General features: G+C 47.8%; 1 protein-coding gene across 3 annotated transcripts in view; it reads right to left on the bottom strand.

Annotated features, from left to right (window-relative positions):
• aplp2 (amyloid beta (A4) precursor-like protein 2) overlaps nt 1-24,055 on the bottom strand; it is a 64,281-nt gene that overhangs the window by 14,494 nt on the left and 25,732 nt on the right. For 2 of the 3 annotated variants that reach the window (XM_079514388.1, XM_079514390.1), the window contains 5 exons: nt 23,385-23,543; nt 16,844-16,972; nt 9,846-9,945; nt 6,640-6,813; nt 3,754-3,789 (listed from right to left, as the gene is read on the bottom strand). In XM_079514388.1, the coding sequence (XP_079370514.1) occupies nt 3,754-3,789; nt 6,640-6,813; nt 9,846-9,945; nt 16,844-16,972; nt 23,385-23,543 (598 nt within the window). The remainder of the gene's footprint in view (nt 1-3,753; nt 3,790-6,639; nt 6,814-9,845; nt 9,946-16,843; nt 16,973-23,384; nt 23,544-24,055) is intronic. The other variant, XM_079514389.1, reaches the window with a different exon arrangement.

Raw genomic sequence — 24,055 nt, 5'->3', positions numbered from 1 at the left:
GGTTAGAGGAGCGCCCTTGTTGCCGAAAGGTTGCCGGTTCGATTCCCCGGACGGGCAGGACAAATCTGGGTGGGGAAGTGATTGTCATCACTCACCCAACAGTACCGCTGAAGTGCCCTTGAGCAAGGCACTGAACCCCCAGCTGCTCCCCCTGGAGCTGCTTAGTGGCCAACAGTATAAGACTGTGGTTGTACTGGTCAGCTCCCAGGTTTTAATGTGTGTCTGTGTGTGTGTGTCTGTCTGTGTGTGTGTGTGTGTGTCTGTGTGTGTGTGTGTGTGTGTGTGTGTGTGTGTGTGTCTGTCTGTGTGTTTCCATGTGCAGGGTGTTGCTGAAAATGAGCTCAGCTACTTCCCTGGGTAAATAAATAATTAAAAAAAAGGATCAGATGAGGGGGGGAGTCAAAGTTCAAAAACGGAGCGCGTCCATTCCTCACGCACGCTAAAACGCCTATACACAGTCATTGTGATTAATCGTTAGCGGAAGTTTGTCACAATGAGCACGATGTCCAACGATTGCTGGAATTACACTCTACGAGGTTAAAACCCGGGATCAGGCAAAAGGTGACAACAGCAGCATGAGTGTCGCCGGACAAATTGAAGCAATTTAGACTTGGCTGTGGGGTGAGAAGAATCCCCATGTATCAAGACGGGCCAGTTAATCATACAGAGTGTGTGTGTGTGTGTGTGTGTGTGTGTGTGTGTGTGTGTGTGTGTGTGTGTGTGTATTACTATAACAAATATCCCCACAACTATAGTAGAATTTGAGAAATCATATTGTAAAGCACAAGTTAAATTGGTCCTTATACACGGGATTTTTAATTTCATGCGATTACCTCACATTAATTTGAACTGCTGTTTGTTAAGTACATCCACACAAATGGCCGATATTACACGGTATATTATTATATATATTACACGGTGATAAAGCAACGTAATTACTTTTCAAAACGAGGTTGTTTTTTCCCCACGATTAACCCATTCAGACCTGACGTCGACATTTTAAAAAAAAAGTTTTCTAAATCATGACAATTTTCGGAAAGATTTGAGGCACATTTTAACGATTTTTCAAAAATAGCAGACCAGTTCATAGCGCGCCACTCGGTGGCGCGCTATGAACTTGTAGATCTGCTATTTTTCAATAGCTAAATTATAACAATGTTTAAAACACCAAAAGGGGTTCCCGCCCAAAATGGGTTAATGGTTAATGTGGTTAAACGCTAACGTGACATGGATGCGTTCCAGGTCTCAATGGATTAAAGCATCGACCCATAATATGAATGAGACATCACCAAATTATTCGCCGACATATTTTCGGATCGTTCGTTCGTCATGCTCCCAGTCCGTGCTGACTTTTAGGCTTATACAGCTATAGGAAAAGATTCAGGATATCATTAGATAGGAAAGTATAATTAGCTGATCTACATGCATACGACATGTCGCAACAGTGACGCATTATCAGCTTGTAGATCGGCGTTGCAACTAAATTGACACTGAATAGACATGTGACTTGGAGTGGGGGGGGGGTAAGAATGGCACTGATAGAATTGTCATATACTAAAAATGTTGATGTCGTCATAAGTATAGTATTAACCCATTCTGGGCGGGAACCCCTTTTGGTGTTTTAACTAAGCATTATGTTATGCTTTAGCTATTGAAAAATAGCAGATCAACAAGCTCATAGAGCGCCACCGAGTGGCGCACTACGAGCTTGTAGGTCTGCTATTTTTTTTTAAATCGTGAAAATGCGGCACAAATCTTTGAATATATATTCTTTCAGAAGACGTGTGAAGAAGTGTGTGTGTGTGTGTGTGTGTGTGTGTGTGTGTGTGTGTGTGTGTGTGTGTGTGTGTGTGTGTGTGTGTTTGTGTGTGGATGGGAGGGTGACAGATCCACTGAGGGCGTGATGACGGGGACAGCAGCATGAGTGGAAAGTCTCTCCAGGAGGGGCGATGATGACTGTGACCTTGTGTCTCAGTCTCACGACTGAAGGCTGATTTAAACTCCATCGATCGACCGTGTTTGTACAGCCAAACATTACACGCAATATCAAACCCAACAGTGGCAAAACGTTTTACGCCGTGTCTCTCTCGGGGGCAGAGCCGTCTAGGAGCGAGTCAGCCTTTTTTAATTGTCTTGGATCAGTTGAAAATACGTCTTTACTCTTGATGTTTAAAAAAAGCCTTGAGAAGCACCGTCAAGCGTGCTTCCCACAAGTTTCCCAGAGTCCCAAGTGGCAGGACGGCAGCCTGGGAATGTTACGGGCATGATGAGTCAATTAATATGGCGACCCAGGAACGCATGATATTAAGAGAATAGATGATAGCAAAGATGGCTGGATAAATAAAACAAACAAACAAACAAAACAAGCGAGCTGCAAAAGCATGGGTTAAACAAAGACCCAGACGGCACAGAGAGGGACGGGACAGAACAGAACAGAACAGAACAGAACAGAACAGAACAGAACAGAACAGAACAGAACAGAACAGAACAGAACAGAACAGAACAGGGGGTTTAAGGGCCAATTCATACTCCTATTTTAGAGCCGAATAAAAGTGGGTTCGGCTCTGTAGAGCCTACAATGTGACGTCATTTGAGGTTCGGGGGGGCGGGTACCGTCCTAAAGTCGGCTCTTCGGTGCTACTGACGAGCCGAAATCATTTCGGCACTACAGCGCCGAAAGAACGGTAAAATAGGAGTATGAATCGGCCGTAACAGTTAATGGAACTACCAATTGATTTAGAAGAAATGTTCCATTTTTGCGTGACACCGTTGTACGAAGAACTATAAATGGGCTTAAGTGGTTAATCAGACATAAAAAAACAATTAGAGATTTTCTTCCAGTCGATTGCTTGATATACCGGTATACAAAAACACGCTTCTTGATTATTCGATTAATCGCAAAAAGGAATCGATGGCACAAAACGGCTGATAAAATAATGTCTAGGTGCAGCCCTAAATATAACCGAATAGGAGGGAACACAACAGAACAGAACAGAACACAACACAACAGGAGAGAAGTGGAACGGAACAGATGGAGGCCTCAGGGGTGGAGGCTGGGAGAGAGGTGTGTGTGGAGGGGGGCGGGGGGGGGGGGAGCAAGAACAAAACATAAAAGATGGAGGCCTCAGGGGTGGAGGCTGGGAGAGAGGTGTGTGTGTGGAGGGGGGCGGGGAGGTGTGTGTGTGGAGGGGGGGGGGGGGGGGAGGTGTGTGTGTGTGTGTGTGTGTGTGTGTGTGTGTGTGTGTGTGTGTGTGTGTGTGTGTGTGTGTGGAGGGGGGCGGGGGGGGTGGGGGGGGGGGAGCAAGAACAAAACATAAAAGATGGAGGCCTCAGGGGTGGAGGCTGGGAGAGAGGTGTGTGTGTGGAGGGGGGCGGGGAGGTGTGTGTGTGGAGGGGGGGGGGGGGGGGGAGGTGTGTGTGTGTGTGTGTGTGTGTGTGTGTGTGTGTGTGTGTGTGTGTGTGTGTGTGTGTGTGTGTGTGTGTGGAGGGGGGCGGGGGGGGTGGGGGGGGGGGAGCAAGAACAAAACATAAAAGATGGAGGCCTCAGGGGTGGAGGCTGGGAGAGAGGTGTGTGTGTGGAGGGGGGCGGGGAGGTGTGTGTGTGGAGGGGGGGGGGGGGGGGGGAGGTGTGTGTGTGTGTGTGTGTGTGTGTGTGTGTGTGTGTGTGTGTGTGTGTGTGTGGAGGGGGGCGGGGGGGGTGGGGGGGGGGGAGCAAGAACAAAACATAAAAGAGAGGGAGCACAGGGCACCAACCTTTCTTGAAGGCACGTGGGGAGTCTGATAGATCGCCTTGGCATTGGAAATGAGCAAAATAAAATAAAATAAAAAGACAACGAACGGAAAAGAGGGAAGGAGAAAAAGAGAGAAAACAACAGGATTACCATGCTGTGTTAATTGACTGAGACAGGACCACCCCCCCAGCCACCCCCCCACCCCCCCAGCCACCCCCCCAGCCACCCCCACCCCCCCCCCCACCCCCACGCGGCGAGGAATCCAGGATCAATCAGGGGCAAGAGCTCCAATCAAAGGACGTACTGCTCCGACACCACTCACTCATTGGTGACTTTTATATACCTGTGATTTGCCTCCATTTCTGCAGATATGTTCCCAACCCTCGCTTAAAGGTTCAGTGCCTTTTTTTTGTGTTGTTGCAGGGATGACATTTAACAATAAAGCAACGAGTGGGTAGGATTTATTTTTATTTTTTAAAAGGTTTCAGATCAAGGGTCTGGAGGCTTTGAGAGAGTTTATCTGAGTTGCACTAGTGTGCCGGGCCGCACTAGGGAATGGTGCAGTCTAGTGTGCCTCGGCCGCACTAGGGAATGGTGCAGTCTAGTGTGCCTCGGCCGCACTAGGGAATGGTGCAGTCTAGTGTGCCTCGGCCGCACTAGGGAATGGTGCAGTCTAGTGTGCCTCGGCCGCACTAGGGAATGGTGCAGTCTAGTGTGCCTCGGCCGCACTAGGGAATGGTGCAGTCTAGTGTGCCTCGGCCGCACTAGGGAATGGTGCAGTCTAGTGTGCCTCGGCCGCACTAGGGAATGGTGCAGTCTAGTGTGCCGGGCCGCACTAGGGAATGGTGCAGTCTAGTGTGCTGGGGACGCACTAGGGAATGGTGCAGTCTAGTGTGCCTCGGCCGCACTAGGGAATGGTGCAGTCTAGTGTGCCTCGGCCGCACTAGGGAATGGTGCAGTCTAGTGTGCCTCGGCCGCACTAGGGAATGGTGCAGTCTAGTGTGCCTCGGCCGCACTAGGGAATGGTGCAGTCTAGTGTGCCTCGGCCGCACTAGGGAATGGTGCAGTCTAGTGTGCTGGGCCGCACTAGGGAATGGTGCAGTCTAGTGTGCTGGGCCGCACTAGGGAATGGTGCAGTCTAGTGTGCCTCGGCCGCACTAGGGAATGGTGCAGTCTAGTGTGCCTCGGCCGCACTAGGGAATGGTGCAGTCTAGTGTGCCTCGGCCGCACTAGGGAATGGTGCAGTCTAGTGTGCCTCGGCCGCACTAGGGAATGGTGCAGTCTAGTGTGCCTCGGCCGCACTAGGGAATGGTGCAGTCTAGTGTGCCTCGGCCGCACTAGGGAATGGTGCAGTCTGGAGGCTTTGAGAGTTTATCCGAGTTGCACTAGTGTGCTGGGGCCGCACTAGGGAATGGTGCAGTCTCCGATAAGCCCAAAGCCGGCCGCAGGGAGCTGCGCGGTCTCTCTGATAAGCCCAAATCCATGGCTCCGCAGCACACAATGTTCTGCACGCCTCCGGACGGTACAGCAGCTTGGGTTTAAATCAGTAATATTCTGCAGAACGCTGTAGCATGTGTTTTTGTAGTAGGATGTCCCGTTGTCACATCTGCTCATACCGTACCGCACGCCAATGCGCTCAAAGCCATTATGCTCGCGGAGGCCATTTTCTCTCTCTCCTACTGTAATCACATTTCCATAAACATGTGAGGCAACTTGGAAGCGTCCTTGGCAACAAGACGACGTCATTTCGAAGGCCAGCATGCCTTGTAGATCTAGCAGATGTACAAGCTCACCATGTGTTGCATTGTAGATGAGCTGTGAGCTTATAGATCCACACTTTTCTGATCTATTTTAACCCATTTTGACCTGAGATCAGATTCTAAAAATGTCTTCTAAATCCTGACAGTTTTCTGAAAAAGCTATGTTTCTATGTCAGTCGTTCTTTGATTTTTCAAAAATAGCAGACCTACAAGCTCGTAGCTTGTAGATTGTAGATCTGCTATTTTTCAATAGCTAAAGTATAACATAATGCTTAGAACATCAAAAGGGGTTCCCACCCAAAATGGGTTAAGCACATCATATGGGGGATAAATACATTTAAGCATGCGTTTCCCACAGTTCTCCAATAGAATTAAGACTATAAATAAACTATTTTTGTTCATCCAGATAATCTCCACATAGTACATACACAATTCAATATCGGTGAAATAAAACCCGATTCAAATGCACCGGTATACTTTATGCCGTAGCAAAGAAAAGGCTTAGGCTAATTTATTGTAACTTAGCAGACCTTTTTGTTCCCACTACCTGCGTGCATGCTATAGTCTTTGTTTCATAGATTTAGAATAATTAGATCATGCTGGACAGCAAAAAGTATTGACCTCGACAACAGATGGAAACATTTGTTCTACATTATTAATAAATCTAATTGGTAAAATGATCTATACAACTACATGGAGGCCATTGATTATCCTGCTGTGCTGTTCTTTCAGAATTAGTTGGCGTTCTCCAGCTCCTACTATGGATGTAGTGATTTATTATTCCTTTGCATCTGTAAATGGTGCATTTATATAGCGCCTTTATCCAAGGCGCTTTACATAGCATTACATTCACCCATTCATACACCGATTGCGGTGGAAGACATGCAAGGTACCAACCAGCACATCGGGAGCAATTTGGGGTTCAGCGTCTTGCCCAAGGACACTTCAACATGTAGACAGGAGGAGCCGGGATTCGAACCGCCGACCCATGGATCATTGGACGACCTGCTCTACCTCCTGAGCCACAGTCGCTCTGTATTAACCTCCGTCGTTTATTTGTGGCGTTTGCTCTGTCTCGAGTTATCTACTTGTAAAGGTTAAACGTAATTCTTTGTATTAGTATTATTAATATTGTTGGATCGTCTCACCCTCTGGTTCAGGACGGGAGCCCAGGGACTTGATCTGGAAGGGCCGGTAGGGTTTGCCCTCGGAGGCGGGGAGCTCCATGCTGTCCTCTGAAGACACGGTGACATCTGGCTGGGACTCTGAGATGGACGACAGGAACTGGTCCATGTCTGCTTTCTGCTCCTGCAGCAGGTCATCTGCAGAGGGAGGGGGACAGTAGTTCATGTAGCAGCTCAGCCTCTAAGTTGAACAGTAGTTTTAGGGATACATTCGTCTGCAGAGGGGGACAGTAGATAAGTGAGCACCAGTCTGCAGAGGGGGACAGTAGTAAAGTGAGCACCAGTCTGCAGAGGGGGACAGTAGATAAGTGAGCACCAGTCTGCAGAGGGGGACAGTAGATAAGTGAGCACCAGTCTGCAGAGGGGGACAGTAGTAAAGTGAGCACCAGTCTGCAGAGGGGGACAGTAGTAAAGTGAGCACCAGTCTGCAGAGGGGGACAGTAGATAAGTGAGCACCAGTCTGCAGAGGGGGACAGTAGATAAGTGAGCACCAGTCTGCAGAGGGGGACAGTAGATAAGTGAGCACCAGTCTGCAGAGGGGAACAGTAGTTTTAGGGATACATTCGTCTACAGAGGGGGACAGTAGTAAAGTGAGCACCAGTCTACAGAGGGGGACAGTAGTAAAGTGAGCACCAGTCTGCAGAGGGGGACAGTAGATAAGTGAGCACCAGTCTGCAGAGGGGGACAGTAGATAAGTGAGCACCAGTCTGCAGAGGGGGACAGTAGATAAGTGAGCACCAGTCTGCAGAGGGGGACAGTAGTAAAGTGAGCACCAGTCTGCAGAGGGGGACAGTAGATAAGTGAGCACCAGTCTGCAGAGGGGGACAGTAGATAAGTGAGCACCAGTCTGCAGAGGGGGACAGTAGATAAGTGAGCACCAGTCTGCAGAGGGGGACAGTAGATAAGTGAGCACCAGTCTGCAGAGGGGGACAGTAGTTACTGTAGTAGCTCATCTTCAGAGGACAGTAGGGATGCTATTTAACCCATTTTGACCTGAGATCAGATTCTAAAAATGTCTTCTACATCCTGACAGTTTTCTGAAAAAGCTATGTTTCTATGTCAGTGGTTCTTCGATTTTTCAAAAATAGCAGACCTACAAGCTCGTAGATATGAGCTTGTAGATCTGCTATTTTTCAATAGCTAAAGCAATAATGCTAACACCAAAAGGGGTTCCCGCCCAGAATGGGTTAATTATGGTATTGGTCAATCATTTTATACTGATGCCTCCCCAAGATACACGTAAACAACATTTTAACTTTTTAACAAATAACAAAGTTGCCAATTGACATCATTTGGGAGAGAAAATGAAGTGCATGCATCCGAAATTGTAGTCTTTTGTAGGTTAGGTTGTTACACAAGTGAAGGTTAGGTTGTTACACAGGTGAAGGTTAGGTTGTTACACAGGTGAAGGTTAGGTTGTTACACAGGTGAAGGTTAGGTTGTTACACAGGTGAAGGTTAGGTTGTTACACAGGTGAAGATGAACCGGTTTGACACTGAATATCAGTCCTTTGTACGCGGATTCAGCAGAATGACACGTACTTTAGGACAAGTACTTTCGGAGGATCAGGCAGTAATGACTGACTAAGACGAACCCCCACTCCAATTACCGCACCATTCTACTGCAACGAGGAGCTGCCAAAAAACACAGATCCTGATTTTCTGAAAACTCCCCAATTAGTATATCTTTAACCCAGCGCTAGTCTGCACATCTCCCAGTGGGAAGCGGCATCGAAGAAACCACTGTGACCCAGTTATGTCAGTCTCCACACCACGCACACGCCGCCAATAAAAGGAAATAAAAAAACAACAACAAAACACCACGAGAAACGACATATTTTGGGGCCGGTTCACCTTCCTCCATGTGCTACAGTCTGAGAAGAATGCTCAGTCCATGCGCTGGGGAATAGAATGATGGGTTTTAAAGCCTGATTCATACTTTGTTACGCACGACAACGCACGACAACGCACGACAACGCACGACAACGCACGACAACGCACGACAACGCAGTATAAGTCGGGCCTAATTGTGCCGAGGAGAGCTGGCAGGTAAGATCAAAGCAGGAAGCTCCATTATCCTGCCAGAATATTGCACGCACGCACACATGCGCACACGCACACAAACTCTCTGATTACAAGATGGCTCAGTGTGCCTGTCTGTTTACAGACCGCACAAAAGCTGTCGTTCCGTCACCCTGTATTTGTGTTGATGACTCTGGGCCTTTTGCAAAAAACCCCCGAAGAGCAATCTCTGAGATTGCCTTCCTGTCAGCCTGGCCCGGAGGATCCTCCTGTAAACCTATAAATTAGGCATTATATCGAGGGCGATGGACTGTATCCGTCCCGCGCCTACTGTAGATGAATTCCATTACCATTTTTCATGTTGTTCGTCTCCCCTCCCTCAGCCTCTATACCAGGGGTTCTCAACGTTTTTGGCCGGGGACCCCCGGAAATGCTTTGGCAATGTCTCGGGACCCCCGCCCCGCCCCCTCCCGACCACCAATATAAATTGACTGCTACAATAACCTTAAACCATTTTGGGCGGGAACCCCTTTTGGTGTTTTAAGCATTGTTATAATTTAGCTATTGAAAAATAGCAGATCTACAAGCTCATAGCGCGCCACCGAGTGGCGCGCTACGAGCTTGTAGGTCTGCTATTTTTGAAAAATCGTGATTTTTTCTTTTTTTTTTTAAATCTTTTTTTTTTTTTTTTGAAAATAATTTGGGGACCCCCTAAAATAATTTGGCGACCCCCCGAGGGGTCGCGACCCACGGGTTGAGAACCCCTGCTCTATACCACCGTATCCACCAAACGGGCCCGGGGAGGGTTGTTCGTCTCCCCTCCCTCAGCCTCTATACCGCCGTATCCACCAAACGGGCCCGGGGAGGGTCTCCCCTCCCTCAGCCTCTATACCACCGTATCCACCAAACGGGCCGGGGAGGGTTGGGTTCGTCTCCCCTCCCTCAGCCTCTATACCACCGTATCCACCAAACGGGCCCGGGGAGGGTTGTTCGTCTCCCCTCCCTCAGCCTCTATACCACCGTATCCACCAAACGGGCCCGGGGAGGGTTGTTCGACTCTCCGCCCTCAGCCTCTATACCACCGTATCCACCAAACGGGCCCGGGGAGGGTTGTTTATGTGACTTGTTATGTGTGTCGTGTCTACTCACCGATCTCGTCCTGAATCTCCTCTGCGACGTAGGGCACTTTGTAGAGCAGAGACATGCTCTGGTTCATCCTCTCCTCGATCACACGCAGGTGGGTCATCACCTTAGCATCCGGAAAGACACAAGAGGAACATGCTCAATCGTGCGCCAGAAGTGCTACAAATAACAACACCGTTGCTTTTGGGTGGCGGCGCTACAGCAAAACATGATCCTTTCAGACAATATTTCACAGATATTACTTCTGTAGTCTTTATGTTCCATCAATATTTTCATCTTTAAAGTAATATAGGGGCAGCAGACGCCCTTTTTGGAATGGTTTAATAGACCTGTTCATACAAATGTATTGTCTGGATTGTTCTACATTCTAGAATATGTGGATTCAAGGGAAAAGGTTGTTTGTGCTCAACTATTCCTCATAATCGTATCTCTAACCGCTTAAAATCCTTAACCGGAGTCCCCAAAAGGTCTATTAGCCCCCCCCCCCCCCGTACACCAAATATAGTAGCAGAAAACAGCCGATCTACAAGCTGTATTGTGATGCATTGTGAGCTTGTGTATCTGATGTTTTTGCCGAATGTAAGCCCCAGGATACTAGGTACGCTAGGGTTCACATGATTAAGCTTGAGACAAGAGTCAGTGGAAGCCCCTCGATATTACTCAGTGTGCTAACCACGTCAGCTCTACACCCCGAGTGTAGATATTACTCAGTGTGCTAACCACGTCAGCTCTACACCCCGAGTGTAGATATTACTCAGTGTGCTAACCACGTCAGCTCTACACCCTGAGTGTAGATATTACTCAGTGTGCTAACCACGTCAGCTCTACACCCTGAGTGCCAATCAGTATTTCATCCCCGACTGTCCTATGCTAATATACTCCCACACTTATCTATTCCTCAAGGACGGTAGTGGAGAGCGAGACAACGTTGGGAATCCTGTGGGGGTCTGACCTTGCACTGCAACTTGCTATATTGGTTCCTCGCGATGTTCGCCAAAAAGGAAGCAACAAGCACTTATGGCAGGAATGCGGCCACAGCTAAATGCCTGCAATCTCAAGATGTTATCGGCACACAATGGGTGCAGTGCCCGAGAGCTGGCAACAGGTGGCAGTGACGCGCCTCTCTCTCCCTCTGAAGGAACAGTGTGTCTGCCTGCCTGCCCCCCCCCCCCCCTCCTCCCCCACCTGCCCCAACCACCACCAACCCCCCACCTCCCCCCACGGCATCTTCCTGTCGATGTTTGACAAACAATCTCATTAGGAAAATGACACATCACGGTGTTTGCAAAGAGAGATTTCTCCTGCCTCCGGCAACAGCTGTACCTATAGGCTAAAAGGCACATGGGGTGGGGGGGGAGGTGGCGGTTTCAAGGGCTTTATGAACAGCATGCAGCCGTGATCACAACACGACCACAATCACGAACAACAATGGAATCTCTTCGAATGTTTCAAGTCACGTTACATGTGTCATCCGCAGAGGGGGAGTGGGTTCATAAACAGTGGCTCTGTGCCTGATATTCAGCTCACTGGGGAGCCGGCGATGGAACAGAGTGCATGCACACACTGCGCACAAGAGAGAAAAATGACGCACGTCAGCTTTCCACGATGCTCGCTGCCTCCCGGCCGCCACACTTCTCCTAAACGAGACACTTCCTTGCTTTAACAGCTCAGTTATGTGTAATGGCGGTGGCCGGCTATAAATGGCGCCTGCGGGGCCCTCAGACACGCAGGCGCACAGCTATATGCCTAGAAGAATAGCATCCAGCCAATTCCCTTCTGCCTGTGCACAGGGCTCACAAAGTCCAGCATTGCAGAAGATGTTTTTTCTGCAGGGCTGTGGTGAAAGAGAAGCTCCTTCGTCTCCTGTCAGACCCGAGCGCTCGCTCTACGTCGGGGTCTCGACAGCAGAGCCGTCAGGCTCCTTATCCTGACCTACACAGAACAGGACGGCAGGGTGCTGCGCTACACATCATTATCTCCCTACCCGGCCTGAACACGGCAGAACAACAGCGTGAAATAATAGAATTTCCGGAGGTGTGCGCCGCATTGTCCATCTATGCCAATACTGATGTAAGATTGCTCAAATAGGGCCTGTATGCCGCTGAAGTCATGGCTGTTTGTTTTCCAATTTGTTTTCTCTCAGGGACAAATTTTCTCTAGACTTTTCAAATCAATCCACAAATGTATTGGAAAGCAACAATAATGTAACTTTGACACAGAAAAATAATGACACAATGATATGTATTGTGTTGGATATCCTTATCTCAAGGAATTGTCAAATCTCCGCAATTTGTCTTTCATACTGAGCTGAAATGAAAACCCTGGAGAATCTGACAAAACGCATTTATGCTTTTGGAAAATGGTTTAGCAGTTTATTGTCAAGGACAAGGAGTCCTAGTCAAGGAGGATGAACTAATCACGCCTGACCGAGTGCTGATCCGTTACTTTCATCACAGACACACAACAGAACCTCGGACTTGGCTTATTAACACAAAGGACTGTGTTAATTATTTGTACACGTCCAGAGTTAACCCTTTTAGACTCGAGGACGATTCTACAAATGTCTTCTAAATCCTGACAGACATGTTTCTATGTCAGTCGGACTCGTTCTTAAACATTTTCATGTCAAGGACCCCCAGGGCGACCCCCAGGGCGACTGTGGCTCAAGAGGTAGAGCAGGTCGTCCAATGATCCATGGGTCGGCGGTTCGAATCCCAGCTCCTCCTGTCTACATGTCGAAGTGTCCTTGGGCAAGACACTGAACCCCAAATTGCTCCCGATGTGCTGGTTGGTACCTAGCATGGCTTCCGCTGCAATCGGTGTATGAATGTGTGTGTGTGAATGGGTGAATGTAATAATGCACAATCTATGTAAAGCGCCTTGGATAAAGGCGCTATATAAATGCACCATTTACCATTTACCATTTACCCAAAAATATATGTAATTGGCCGCCGACCCCCCATCTGAAAATATGTTGTTCCAGGGACCCCGCCAGAAGCAAAGATATGAGTTAAAAATGTTTGCGGTGAAGGAATATATATTCCAAGAACTGCACTACATTTTCATGACTTTTAAAAAAAATAGCAGATCTACAAGCTCGTAGCGCGGCACTCGGTGCCGCGCTATGAGCTTGTAGATCTGCTATTTTTCAATAGCTAAAGTATAACATAATGCTTAAGTTAAAACACCAAAAGGGGTTCCCGCAGCTCCCGCCCCAAAATGGGTTAATGTGGCCCTCAGGTTAAGAATTCTGATGATTTGAAAACATGACCCACTTTAATTACTAAATGAGTCTAAATTAGTTGTTTAATGGAGTAGTATTAAAATGTTGTCTATTTTTCAACAGCTAAAGCATAACATAATGCTTAAAACACCAAAAGGGGTTCCCGTCCAGAATGGCACTGAGGATGTCTGTGTGCAGCATCAGCAGCAGCCTCATATGGAGTCTGATCCTGGGGACGCAGCGTACCGCCACTGTCATTATGGACCTGGGAGGACACCATGCGAATGTTAATGTTAATGTTAATGTTCTGTGTCTAGTGATAATTATAAAGGGGCAATAACTGAAGCCAAGGCACGTCTGCAGTGTGGCTGTAGGTGTTTTCATTAACACATTCTGACCTGAGATCAGATTCTAAAAATGTCTTCTACATCCTGACAGTTTTCTGAAAAAGCTATGTTTCTATGTCAGTCGTTCTTCGATTTTTCAAAAATAGCAGACCTACAAGCTCGTAGCGCGCCACTCGGTGGCGCGCTATGAGCTTGTAGATCTGCTATTTTTCAATAGCTAAAGCACAACATAATGCTAACACCAAAAAGGGTTCCCGCCCAAAATTGGTTAAAAGGATGGGTTGAGTGCGAGTGTGAATATTATTTGGTCTCAGCGATGCAAGCGCCATTTATTATTTCTTAATTTTCTTTTATGTTCTCTGAGCACCTGTGCTCTATAGTGATTCATCGACGCCCTACTTCACACTCACTTACACACATTCACCCCCTGGTGGACGCCCAGTCCAAACCACAGTCTGATATGTGGAGGCTGGGTATTCAACTTGTGAAGCAATATATTAGAGGAGGTGATCGCCTCAATGAATTACCTCAGAGAGAGAAAATGCCATGAGGTGGTTGAAGTTAAGCTATTTGTTATTGTATCTTTATAGTGGATTTTTATTATTTTACATGTGACTTTTCCACTTCACATAAATCCTTGGCTCGTTGCAAGTGAGCTTGGAGTCACCCTAAGGCTTCCCCTTTCGCTAGAGTCTACATACAGACTCGGTGAGCACCTTGCATTCATCTACTACGACTGGAGTGTCAGACCATCTCAAAGCGTAACTTTTCTTTGATTGCAGAAGACTCTGTTGGCCAGTGAGCAGCTGCACTGGAGCAGTTGGGAGTTAGGTGCCTTGCTCAAGGGCTCACTCCTCATCTCTCTCCCCATTTCCTGTCAGTCTACTGTCCTATTGTGAACGAGGGACCACCACCCTGACTTAGAATCAACCTGGGGACCACCGTTGTGTTGGGTGGGGATATGGGCTAAGATTTTTGCTTTTGTAACACTTGCTATGCAATGCATAGATGCATAGATGCATACATGTGTATACGTCCCACTGTTTCTCAACCAATTGATTATAATTTCCTAATAATAATGAGTCAACCAGAGAATCCGGTGCACTACTTCCCCCTCTTGAGATTCTTATAGGCGATTCACACTGAGACGGACTGAATCCGTTTCATTGGAACCGTTTCCGAATACGGTTGCCTGGTCCCCGATGGCCATGATTCACATTGCCCGAGATTCAACAGCGCACCCGGGTACACTTGCATAACACACTTTACTCCTCCAGATGGCGGTGTGCTTGATGGCTGGCACGCCCGGACACTGACCATCAACTCTGCGACATTGTCTCAAATAAATCCAGACACACACATTGCATTGCCTCTTTGGCTCTTTGCCGTTATACTACTTCACTGTCAGCCTGCCTGCTATTCACTGTCAGTCAGTTCTGTGCTCCAGTGTCGTGTTTGATATTAGTTTGCTATGCATTCTACTTTAGCATTATTATTATTTTGTTTTACTTTGGAAACTATGCCAAGCAACGCCCCAGAGCCACGTGCAGTCCACAGAATAAGATCAGCGTGTACTGCGGTGCTGCGCGTATACGCAGATTCAACAGGAGACGGGCGGCGTTGAGAAATGCGCTGGTGTTACGCGTCGTGCAGCGTCTGTGTGTTTTTTTTTGTTGACGCTTGGCTCGTCGACTAGAGATCATGTCACGTTCATAAAAAAAACAGTCCACTTCCTTCTTTAGGTACGCATGCATTCACATTGGAACGATCCGTATCTGAATACACTTCAACTGTCCAGAGACCCGCCCCCCATGCGGTCTCGGGGACGGTTGGGCGATCCGCTCCCGGGAACGGTACGCATCATTCACACTACCACAACATCTGCCAAGTGGTCCCGAGTGCGCACCCGGGACCATAGTGTGAATCGCCCCTAACTCCCTTTTTCTGTTGAATTTCTTGACCTCCAACGCGTCAGTAAAATGACTATATGGACGGTCATCATAGTAGGTCACCACCAGGTCATTCAGTTCACTGTTTATCTAGTGGAAATATATTTAAACAAAAATCATTACTAAATGAATGGTCAGGGACCACATGCAATACTTCCACGGACCACCAGTGGTCCACGGTCCACCTGTTGAAAACCCCTGCTGAAAGCCCATAAACAAATCTTTAAAAAATTCAGAATCGGTTGCGCGCTAGTGTAAAACACACCAGGTAGATTGCCCTATTTTCAGCATAGTCTGGCGCACAAGTGTACAGTAAGTTACCGGTAGGCTTAACTTTAGGCCACACTGAAGCACACACTATACCATCTTCTGTCAATCACAGCCCAGTTCAGCCTCATTCACTACCAATGTCATCTAGACCAGGGGTTCTCAACGTTTTTGGCCGGGGACCCCCGGAAATGCTTTGGCAATGTCTCGGGACCCCCGCCCCGCCCCCTCCCGACCCCCAATATAAATTGACTGCTACAATAACCTTAAAACATTTTGGGCGGGAACCCCTTTTGGTGTTTTAAGCATTGTTATAATTTAGTTATTGAAAAATAGCAGATCTACAAGCTCGTAGCGCGCCACCGAGTGGCGCGCTACGAGCTTGTAGGTCTGCTATTTTTGAAAAATCGTGAAAATAAAATTTAAAAAAAAAAACTTTTTTTTTTTTTTTTTTTTTGAAAATAATTTTGGGACCCCCTAAAATAATTTGGCGACCCCCCGCGGGGTCGCGACCCACGGGTTGAGAACCCCTGATCTAGACAGTATCTGAACAGTTAGAATACCAACGTCATCTGTACAGTTACTTAATGCTTTTATCGCTCTCTCTCTCTCTCTGTCTCCCCATCTCTCCCTCTGTTTCTCTCTCTCTCTCTCTGTCTCCCCATCTCTCCCTCTGTTTCTCTCTCTCTCTCTCTGTCTCCCCATCTCTCCCTCTGTTTCTCTCTCTCTCTCTCTGTCTCCCCATCTCTCCCTCTGTTTCATTCTGTCTCTAAATGGTAAATGGTGCATTTATATAGCGCCTTTATCCAAGGTGCTTTACATAGATTGTGCATTACATTCACCCATTCACACACACATTCACACACCTTTACATAGATTGTGCATTACATTCACCCATTCACACACACATTCATACACCTTTACATAGATTGTGCATTACATTCACCCATTCATACACACATTCATACACCTTTACATAGATTGTGCATTACATTCACCCATTCACACACACATTCATACACCGATGGCGGCGGAAACCATGCAAGGCACCAACAAGCACATCGGAAGCAATTATGGGTTCAGTGTCTTGCTCAAGGACACTTCGACACTAACTCTGGGGGAGCCCGGGTTCGAACTGGCAACCTTGCAGTTACCATCCAGCCACTCTACCCCTGAGCCACCGCCGCCCCTCTGCGTTCAGTCCAAAGAGCCACTGACCTGGGACTTCATCTGGGCAGCCTTCTCGGGGTCCACGGCCAGGACGTGCTGGTAGTGACGGATGGTGTGCTGGCGGTCCTTGTTCTCAGCGCGGACGTACCGCCTCAGGGCCTGGAGGATGCGGTGGGGCTGTGGGGGGAGGAGGAGGAGGAGGAGGACGGTTAGGATACAAATATCGCTGCGTGGATATTAGTCTCGTCCCTCTCAGTATTAGATTTTTTTTTGTTGCAATGTCAGCGTCTCAGCGACAATAAACAACTACTGCTGTCTGGCACACCGTACAGCAGCCTGAAAGCATTTTAACGGTGGGTTTTTATAAATATTCAATCAATGAAAAGTAGAAAAGGCCTTCTAAATAAATAATTAACCCCCTTTTTCTTTCTATGGGAATCCGACGGTGTGATGATATGAAGCCTCATATCTGTCAGTAAAAGCTTGTCCAACTCAGATGATGTCGCGTCGTGCTAAAGCAGCGTGCTAAAGCAGCGTGCTAAAGCAGCGTGCTAAAGCAGCGTGCTAAAGCAACGTGCTAAAGCAACGTGCTAAAGCAGCGTGCTAAAGCAGCGTGCTAAAGCAGCGTGCTAAAGCAGCGTGCTAAAGCAGCGTGCTAGAGCAGCGTGCTAGAGCAGCGTGCTAGAGCAGCGTGCTAAAGCAGCGTGCTAAAGCAGCGTGCTAAAGCAGCGTGCTAAAGCAGCGTGCTAAAGCAGCGTGCTAAAGCAGCGTGCTAGAGCAGCGTGCTAAAGCAGCGTGCTAAAGCAGCGTGCTAGAGCAGCGTGCTAAAGCAGCGTGCTAAAGCAGCGTGCTAAAGCAGCGTGCTAAAGCAGCGTGCTAAAGCAGCGTGCTAAAGCAGCGTGCTAAAGCAGCGTGCTAAAGCAGCGCTCTGGAAAAAGGGATAAAAAATAATAATAAAAAAAGGAGACCATTAGCTAAGAGGAATAATGAAATAAAACATGACGCAGGGATTATGGCTGAAGGTTACAATGTTATTGATTTATGGAGGATTTTAGGACGTGTGCTTTTGTGTCTGTCTGTCTGTCTGTCTGTCTGTCTCTGTGTCTGTGTGTGTGTGTGTGTGTGTGTGTGTGTGTGTGTGTGTGTGTGTGTGTGTGTGTGTGTGTGTGTGTGTGACGTGTGTGTGTGTGTGTGTGTGTGTGTGTGTGTGTGTGTGTGTGTGTGTGTGTGTGTGACGTGTGTGTGTGTGTGTGTGTGTGTGTGTATGTGTCTGTGTGTCTGTGTGTCTGTGTGTCTGTGTGTGTGTCTGTGTGTGTGTGTGTGTGTGTCTGTGTGTGTGTCTGTGTGTGTGTGTGTGTGTGTGTGTGTGTGTGTAGTGTTCCATTGTCCTGCTGATGGAATGGAAGTTGGAAGAGGCCCTTTTAATGTCATGAAAGAGTATCGGAGAATTATCCAGTGCTGGATAATAATAATAACAAATATAGCTGCAAGCAGCGATAAAGCGGGACCAAGATAGAAGAAGAACAATGCGCAATAAGAACAACATGTACAAATGAGACTGACGAGCTGAGTTGTCGGTACCGGGATTTGAACTCACAACCTTGTGGACCGAAGGCGGGAGCTCTACTGACTGACCTACACAGAGACAATCAGTGACTATATTGTAAACAGTAAAACCATACCATTCAGTGATTTGGTAACAAGAAGGTGTGTCCTCATTTTAGGCATGTCTTGTGTGTGTGTGAGTGCGTGCGTGCGTGCGTGCGTGCGTGCGTGCGTGCGTGCGTGCGTGCGTGCGTGCGTGCGTGCGTGCGTGCGTGCGTGCGTGCGTGCGTGCGTGAGTGCGTGCCTGCCTGCCTGCCTGCCTGCCTGCCTGCCCCTGCCTGCCTGCTTGCGTGCGTGCGTGCGTGCGTGCGTGCGTGCGTGGCTGCATGCGTGTGTGTGTGTGTTAGGCAGACAATCGTTCATAACCATGGATTTGGATTGAAGATCATCTCTTTAGTTTTTGTGGTGTTTAACATAAGGTGGCTATTATCACACCAGTCTTTAAAGTTATTGATCTCACTGATATAGCCCACAGGGCGTTCAACAATATGTACAAATAAGACTGACAAGCTGAGTTGTCAGTAGCTGGATTTGAACACACAACCTTGCGGTCCAAGGGCAAGAGCTCGACTGACTGAGCTACACGGAGACGATCAGATACTCCATTGTTAACAGGAAAATCATTCAGTGTTAGTTCAGCATAAGTACTCAAACTTTGGTGTGTGTGTGTGTGTGTGTGTGTGTGTGCGTGCGCGCGCAATTTTCATTGGCTCATAAAAACTTCATTTTTTCACTTAGAAAAAATGTGCTACGATTATTTGTCCGTATAGGTCCAAAGTTCACGTGTAGAAGTTTTCGTGCATTTTGAGCAAAGATTCTGGGAGGAGTTACATTTGAACTGTTTTTCATATAATTCAAAATGGCGGGTGATCTAAAGGTCAGAGGTCAAAAGTCAGAACACGAAAGTTGTTCGGCATGAGGAGACACATATGTGTATCAAAGTGTCATTGCCAACGGTCAAACGGTTCATGAGATATGCACGTTCAAAGTTTGCAAGTTTGCAAGTTTTGCATCAATTGAGTGCTATAGCGCCACCATTTGGCCAATCGTGATGGGCTTCGCATAGTAAAGTGACATAAGCATATGCGTGTATTAGAGGCAGAAGAATAATTTTCACAAAACAGCAATTTTTATTGGTTCATAAAAACTTCATTTTTTCACTTAGAAAAAATGTGCTACGATTATTTGTCCGTATCGGTCCAAAGTTCACGTGTAGAAGTTTTCGTGCATTTTGAGCAAAGATTCTGGGAGGAGTTACATTTGAACTGTTTTTCATATAATTCAAAATGGCGGGTGATCTAAAGGTCAGAGGTCAAAAGTCAGAACACGAAAGTTGTTCGGCATGAGGAGACACATATGTGTATCAAAGTGTCATTGCCAACGGTCAAACGGTTCATGAGATATGCACGTTCAAAGTTTGCAAGTTTGCAAGTTTTGCATCAATTGAGTGCTATAGCGCCACCATTTGGCCAATCATGATGGGCTTCGCATAGTCACCGTTTGGCATGGTCCTCTATCATGTTGACAAGTTTTGCGCAAACCGACTGCACGGTTCAGTCAGAACAGCTAAACAGCAATTTTCATTGGCTCATATAAAGTACTGATCATATAATTCAAAATGGCGGGTGATCTAAAGGTCAGAGGTCAAAAGTCAGAACACGAAAGTTGTTCAGCATGAGGAGACGCATATGGGTATCAAAGTGTCATTGCCAACGGTCAAACGGTTCATGAGATATGCACGTTCAAAGTTAGCATTTTCAATTGAGCGCTATAGCGCCACCATTTGGCCAATCGTCTTGGGCGTCGCATATTCACCGTTTGGCATGGCCCTCTACCAGATTACCGCGTTTCGCGAAAACCGACTGCACCATTCAGTCAGAACAGCTATTTTTGGCGGAAGAAGGAGAAGAAGGAGAAGAAGAAGAAGAAAAATAAACACAAAAACAAAGAGTGACCAAAGTCACTGCGTGACTTCTTGGTCCTTAATAACAATAACTAGAAAATACTGTTCTTGAAGAAACAGCGTGGGCTCGAGTAGCTCTCTACTCAATGATGTATTGACCCACATGGCGTCACAGCCCCCCCCCCCCCCTCCCTCTGTCTTCCTATTGGTTGACCCACATGCCACAACCCACGTGCACGTATTATACTATAAAACATACACGTGGTGCATAAACACAGTGGTGCTAAAACACAGCTCAACCTCTAGGACAGGGGTTCTCAACCCGTGGGTCGCGACCCCTCGGGGGGTCGCCAAATTATTTTAGGGGGTCCCCAAATTATTATAGTTTTTTTTAAAAATTTTATTTTCACGATTTTTCAAAAATAGCAGACCTACAAGTTCGTAGCGCGCCACTCGGTGGCGCGCTATGAGCTTGTAGATCTGCTATTTTTCAATAGCTAAATTATATCAATGCTTAAAACACCAAAAGGGGTTCCCGCCCAAAATGGGTTAAGGTTATTGTAGCAGTCAATTTATATTGGGGGTCGGGAGGGGGCGGGGCGGGGGTCCCGAGACATTGCCAAAGCATTTCCGGGGGTCCCCGGCCAAAAAGGTTGAGAACCCCTGCTCTAGGAAGAGGACCTCGTTGACAGAGAAAGCAAATGGACAGATGAAGCCAATACACACTAAAAAAGGTATGATCCTGAGAATTCCTTCTGTATCTTGTATCTATTGTAAAGTCTAATGCAGCGCTTAGTAACCTGTGGCTGTGGGTTAGAGATGTATCGGTATCAGAAAAAAAGGGTAATGGCGGTTTTGTGGTGTTATTTAGCACAAACGGCAAAATCCTGTAAAACACTGTTGTAAGGAGATGTATAGAGCAGTGGAAATGTATAATTTTCGGCCAAATACGAGACAGAGCGTTGGGGGGGGGGGGGGGGGGGGTGCGTCACCTAGGTCAGGATGTAACAGGGGGTGCGTCACCTAGGTCAGGATGTAACAGGGGGTGCGTCAGCTAGGTCAGGATGTAACAGGGGGTGCGTCAGCTAGGTCAGGATGTAACAGGGGGTGCGTCAGCTAGGTCAGGATGTAACAGGGGGTGTGTCACCTAGGTCAGGATGTAACAGGGGGTGTGTCACCTAGGTCAGGATGTAACAGGGGTGCGTCACCTAGGTCAGGATGTAACAGGGGTGCGTCAGCTAGGTCAGGATGTAACAGGGGGTGCGTCACCTAGGTCAGGATGTAACAGGGGTGCGTCACCTAGGTCAGGATGTAACAGGGGGTGCGTCACCTAGGTCAGGATGTAACAGGGGTGCGTCAGCTAGGTCAGGATGTAACAGGGGGTGCGTCACCTAGGTCAGGATGTAACAGGGGGTGCGTCACCTAGGTCAGGATGTAAGAGGGGGTGCGTCACCTAGGTCAGGATGTAACAGGGGTGCGTCACCTAGGTCAGGATGTAACAGGGGGTGCGTCACCTAGGTCAGGATGTAACAGGGGGTGCGTCAGCTAGGTCAGGATGTAACAGGGGGTGCGTCACCTAGGTCAGGATGTAACAGGGGGTGCGTCACCTAGGTCAGGATGTAACAGGGGGTGCGTCAGCTAGGTCAGGATGTAACAGGGGGTGCGTCACCTAGGTCAGGATGTAACAGGGGGTGCGTCACCTAGGTCAGGATGTAACAGGGGGTGCGTCAGCTAGGTCAGGATGTAACAGGGGGTGCGTCAGCTAGGTCAGGATGTAAGAGGGGGTGCGTCAGCTAGGTCAGGATGTAACAGGGGGTGCGTCAGCAAAGATGGTTTATGTATGAAGATGGGCCATCTTCATTGGATCCACTAGAGGCTAAATGGTACACAAAGCCTACAAATGGTCTCCTAAATATAGTAGGCGTGGTTTGCTTCTCCCCGACCCCCACCCTCCCCCCCTGACAACAACACTGTTTCCACACTCAGTCTAGTAGGTGGCGGTAATGCACCATTTAGGTTTGCCAACCGCCATGAAACCCGATAGAAGAAGAAGACAACAACACTGACAAGTCATTTAACAAAGTACATTGAAAACAACTGACAAGGTGTACTTTTGAAATAGTCGTTTTAGTTTCTCGAAACCTCCAACCATATAAATTCATGATTCATTAAAAAGTCTCTCCCTAATAGAGTTGTAGAATGGACAATAAAAAACTAAATGCTTTTCATTTTTAATTTCCTTTAGATCACACAGACTACACATAATCTATCCTCCTCAACCGTGCCTACATATCTGCCTGTCTCAATATGCAGACCAAGTATGCCAGCTCTAATTTGGGCACATAAGGATCATTTCTAATCCTTTTAAATATGTCCATTCATTTCACATTATAATATTCACATATTATCATCTTAAATATGGGGTCAGAGCCCCCTATGTGTTGTCCGTGAAATTGCAGATGGACAGAGAGAGGCTTCCGGACTCATCTCAAATCTCGCGAGAGTTTGTTACTGGGATAAAGAAATCTCATTAACAAAGTAGATTTTCTCCTGATTTGTCTCGCTAAAAGAAGCCATTTTACTATGAATATTTTGTAAATATTGTGTGCCTTGTGATGATTGGGTCCAGTATTTAGTGCAGTGACCATGGAGTTAAGGAATGGTTCAGAAGCTGTGTTCACGTTCACTCTCCCATTGGAAATGAATAGACTCCAACATTCTTCCTGTCTCCTAATAATGTTACCGCCCACCTCACGCAGATACAGGAAGTAAAGCAAAGTGGTCTCTCTTGCTAATTCTCCTCTTGGGCGTCAGCTAGGTCAGGATGTAACAGGGGGTGCGTCACCTAGGTCAGGATGTAACAGGGGGTGCGTCAGCTAGGTCAGGATGTAACAGGGGGTGCGTCAGCTAGGTCAGGATGTAACAGGGGGTGCGTCAGCTAGGTCAGGATGTAACAGGGGGTGCACGGCCAAAAATGTTTGGGGGGCCGCTGATGTACAGGAAGGCAGAGAATGTCCCGACATAAAAAAAGGTTGACAATGACTGTTCCGACGATGGTGGACGCCGCCAGGAGGGTCTTACCCTGGGGGGGTCGGCCTGCAGGGCTGCCAGGTAGTACTCGAGGGCCAGGCGGCGGCGGTCGTTGAGCATGGCCTCCACGCGGGCCAGGTGGGTCTCCACTAGCTGCTGCTTCTCGCTGGCTGCCTCTTCCTCCAGGGACTCCAACATGGCCTGGAAGTGCTGCGCAGACACACACAAAGAGAATAAAGCAATAAGCCACGAGAGGTCTCAGGTTACCGGGTATTTTACAATGGCTGGGGGCGTAGGCAGCCATTTAACGTCCCATAGCTGGTGGTGACGGAGGCGTTGCATAGCAACTGGATCAATGTTAAAAGCTGCTGTGGGGCTCAACCATTATATATGTTGGGGTCTACGGACTTGAGGTTGGGAAAGGGTTAAGGACAAGGTTAGGTTAAGGTGTGCTGCCCCGTGGGAGGTTAGGGAGAGGGTTAAGGTTAGGTTTAGGTGTGCTGCCCCGTGGGAGGTTGGGAGAGGGTTAAGGTTAGGTTTAGGTGTGCTGCCCCGTGGGAGGTTAGGGTGAGGGTTTGAGATATCGGACCAATGGAATGTCTAACCAAAAGCATGCACCCCTCGCCAACCTTAATCCGGTCGTCTTAACGCACCCCTCATCAACCTTAATCCAGTCGGACCAATGTTATGTCTAACCAAAGCATGCCTCCCGAGTCCCGACA

The sequence above is a fragment of the Electrona antarctica genome (assembly GCF_951216825.1).
Source record: "Electrona antarctica genome assembly, chromosome: 11".
NCBI classification, from domain to species: Eukaryota; Metazoa; Chordata; class Actinopteri; order Myctophiformes; family Myctophidae; genus Electrona; species Electrona antarctica.
The sequence above is the reverse complement of the archived record's forward strand: the minus strand, read 5'-3'. Positions and strand labels throughout refer to the sequence as shown.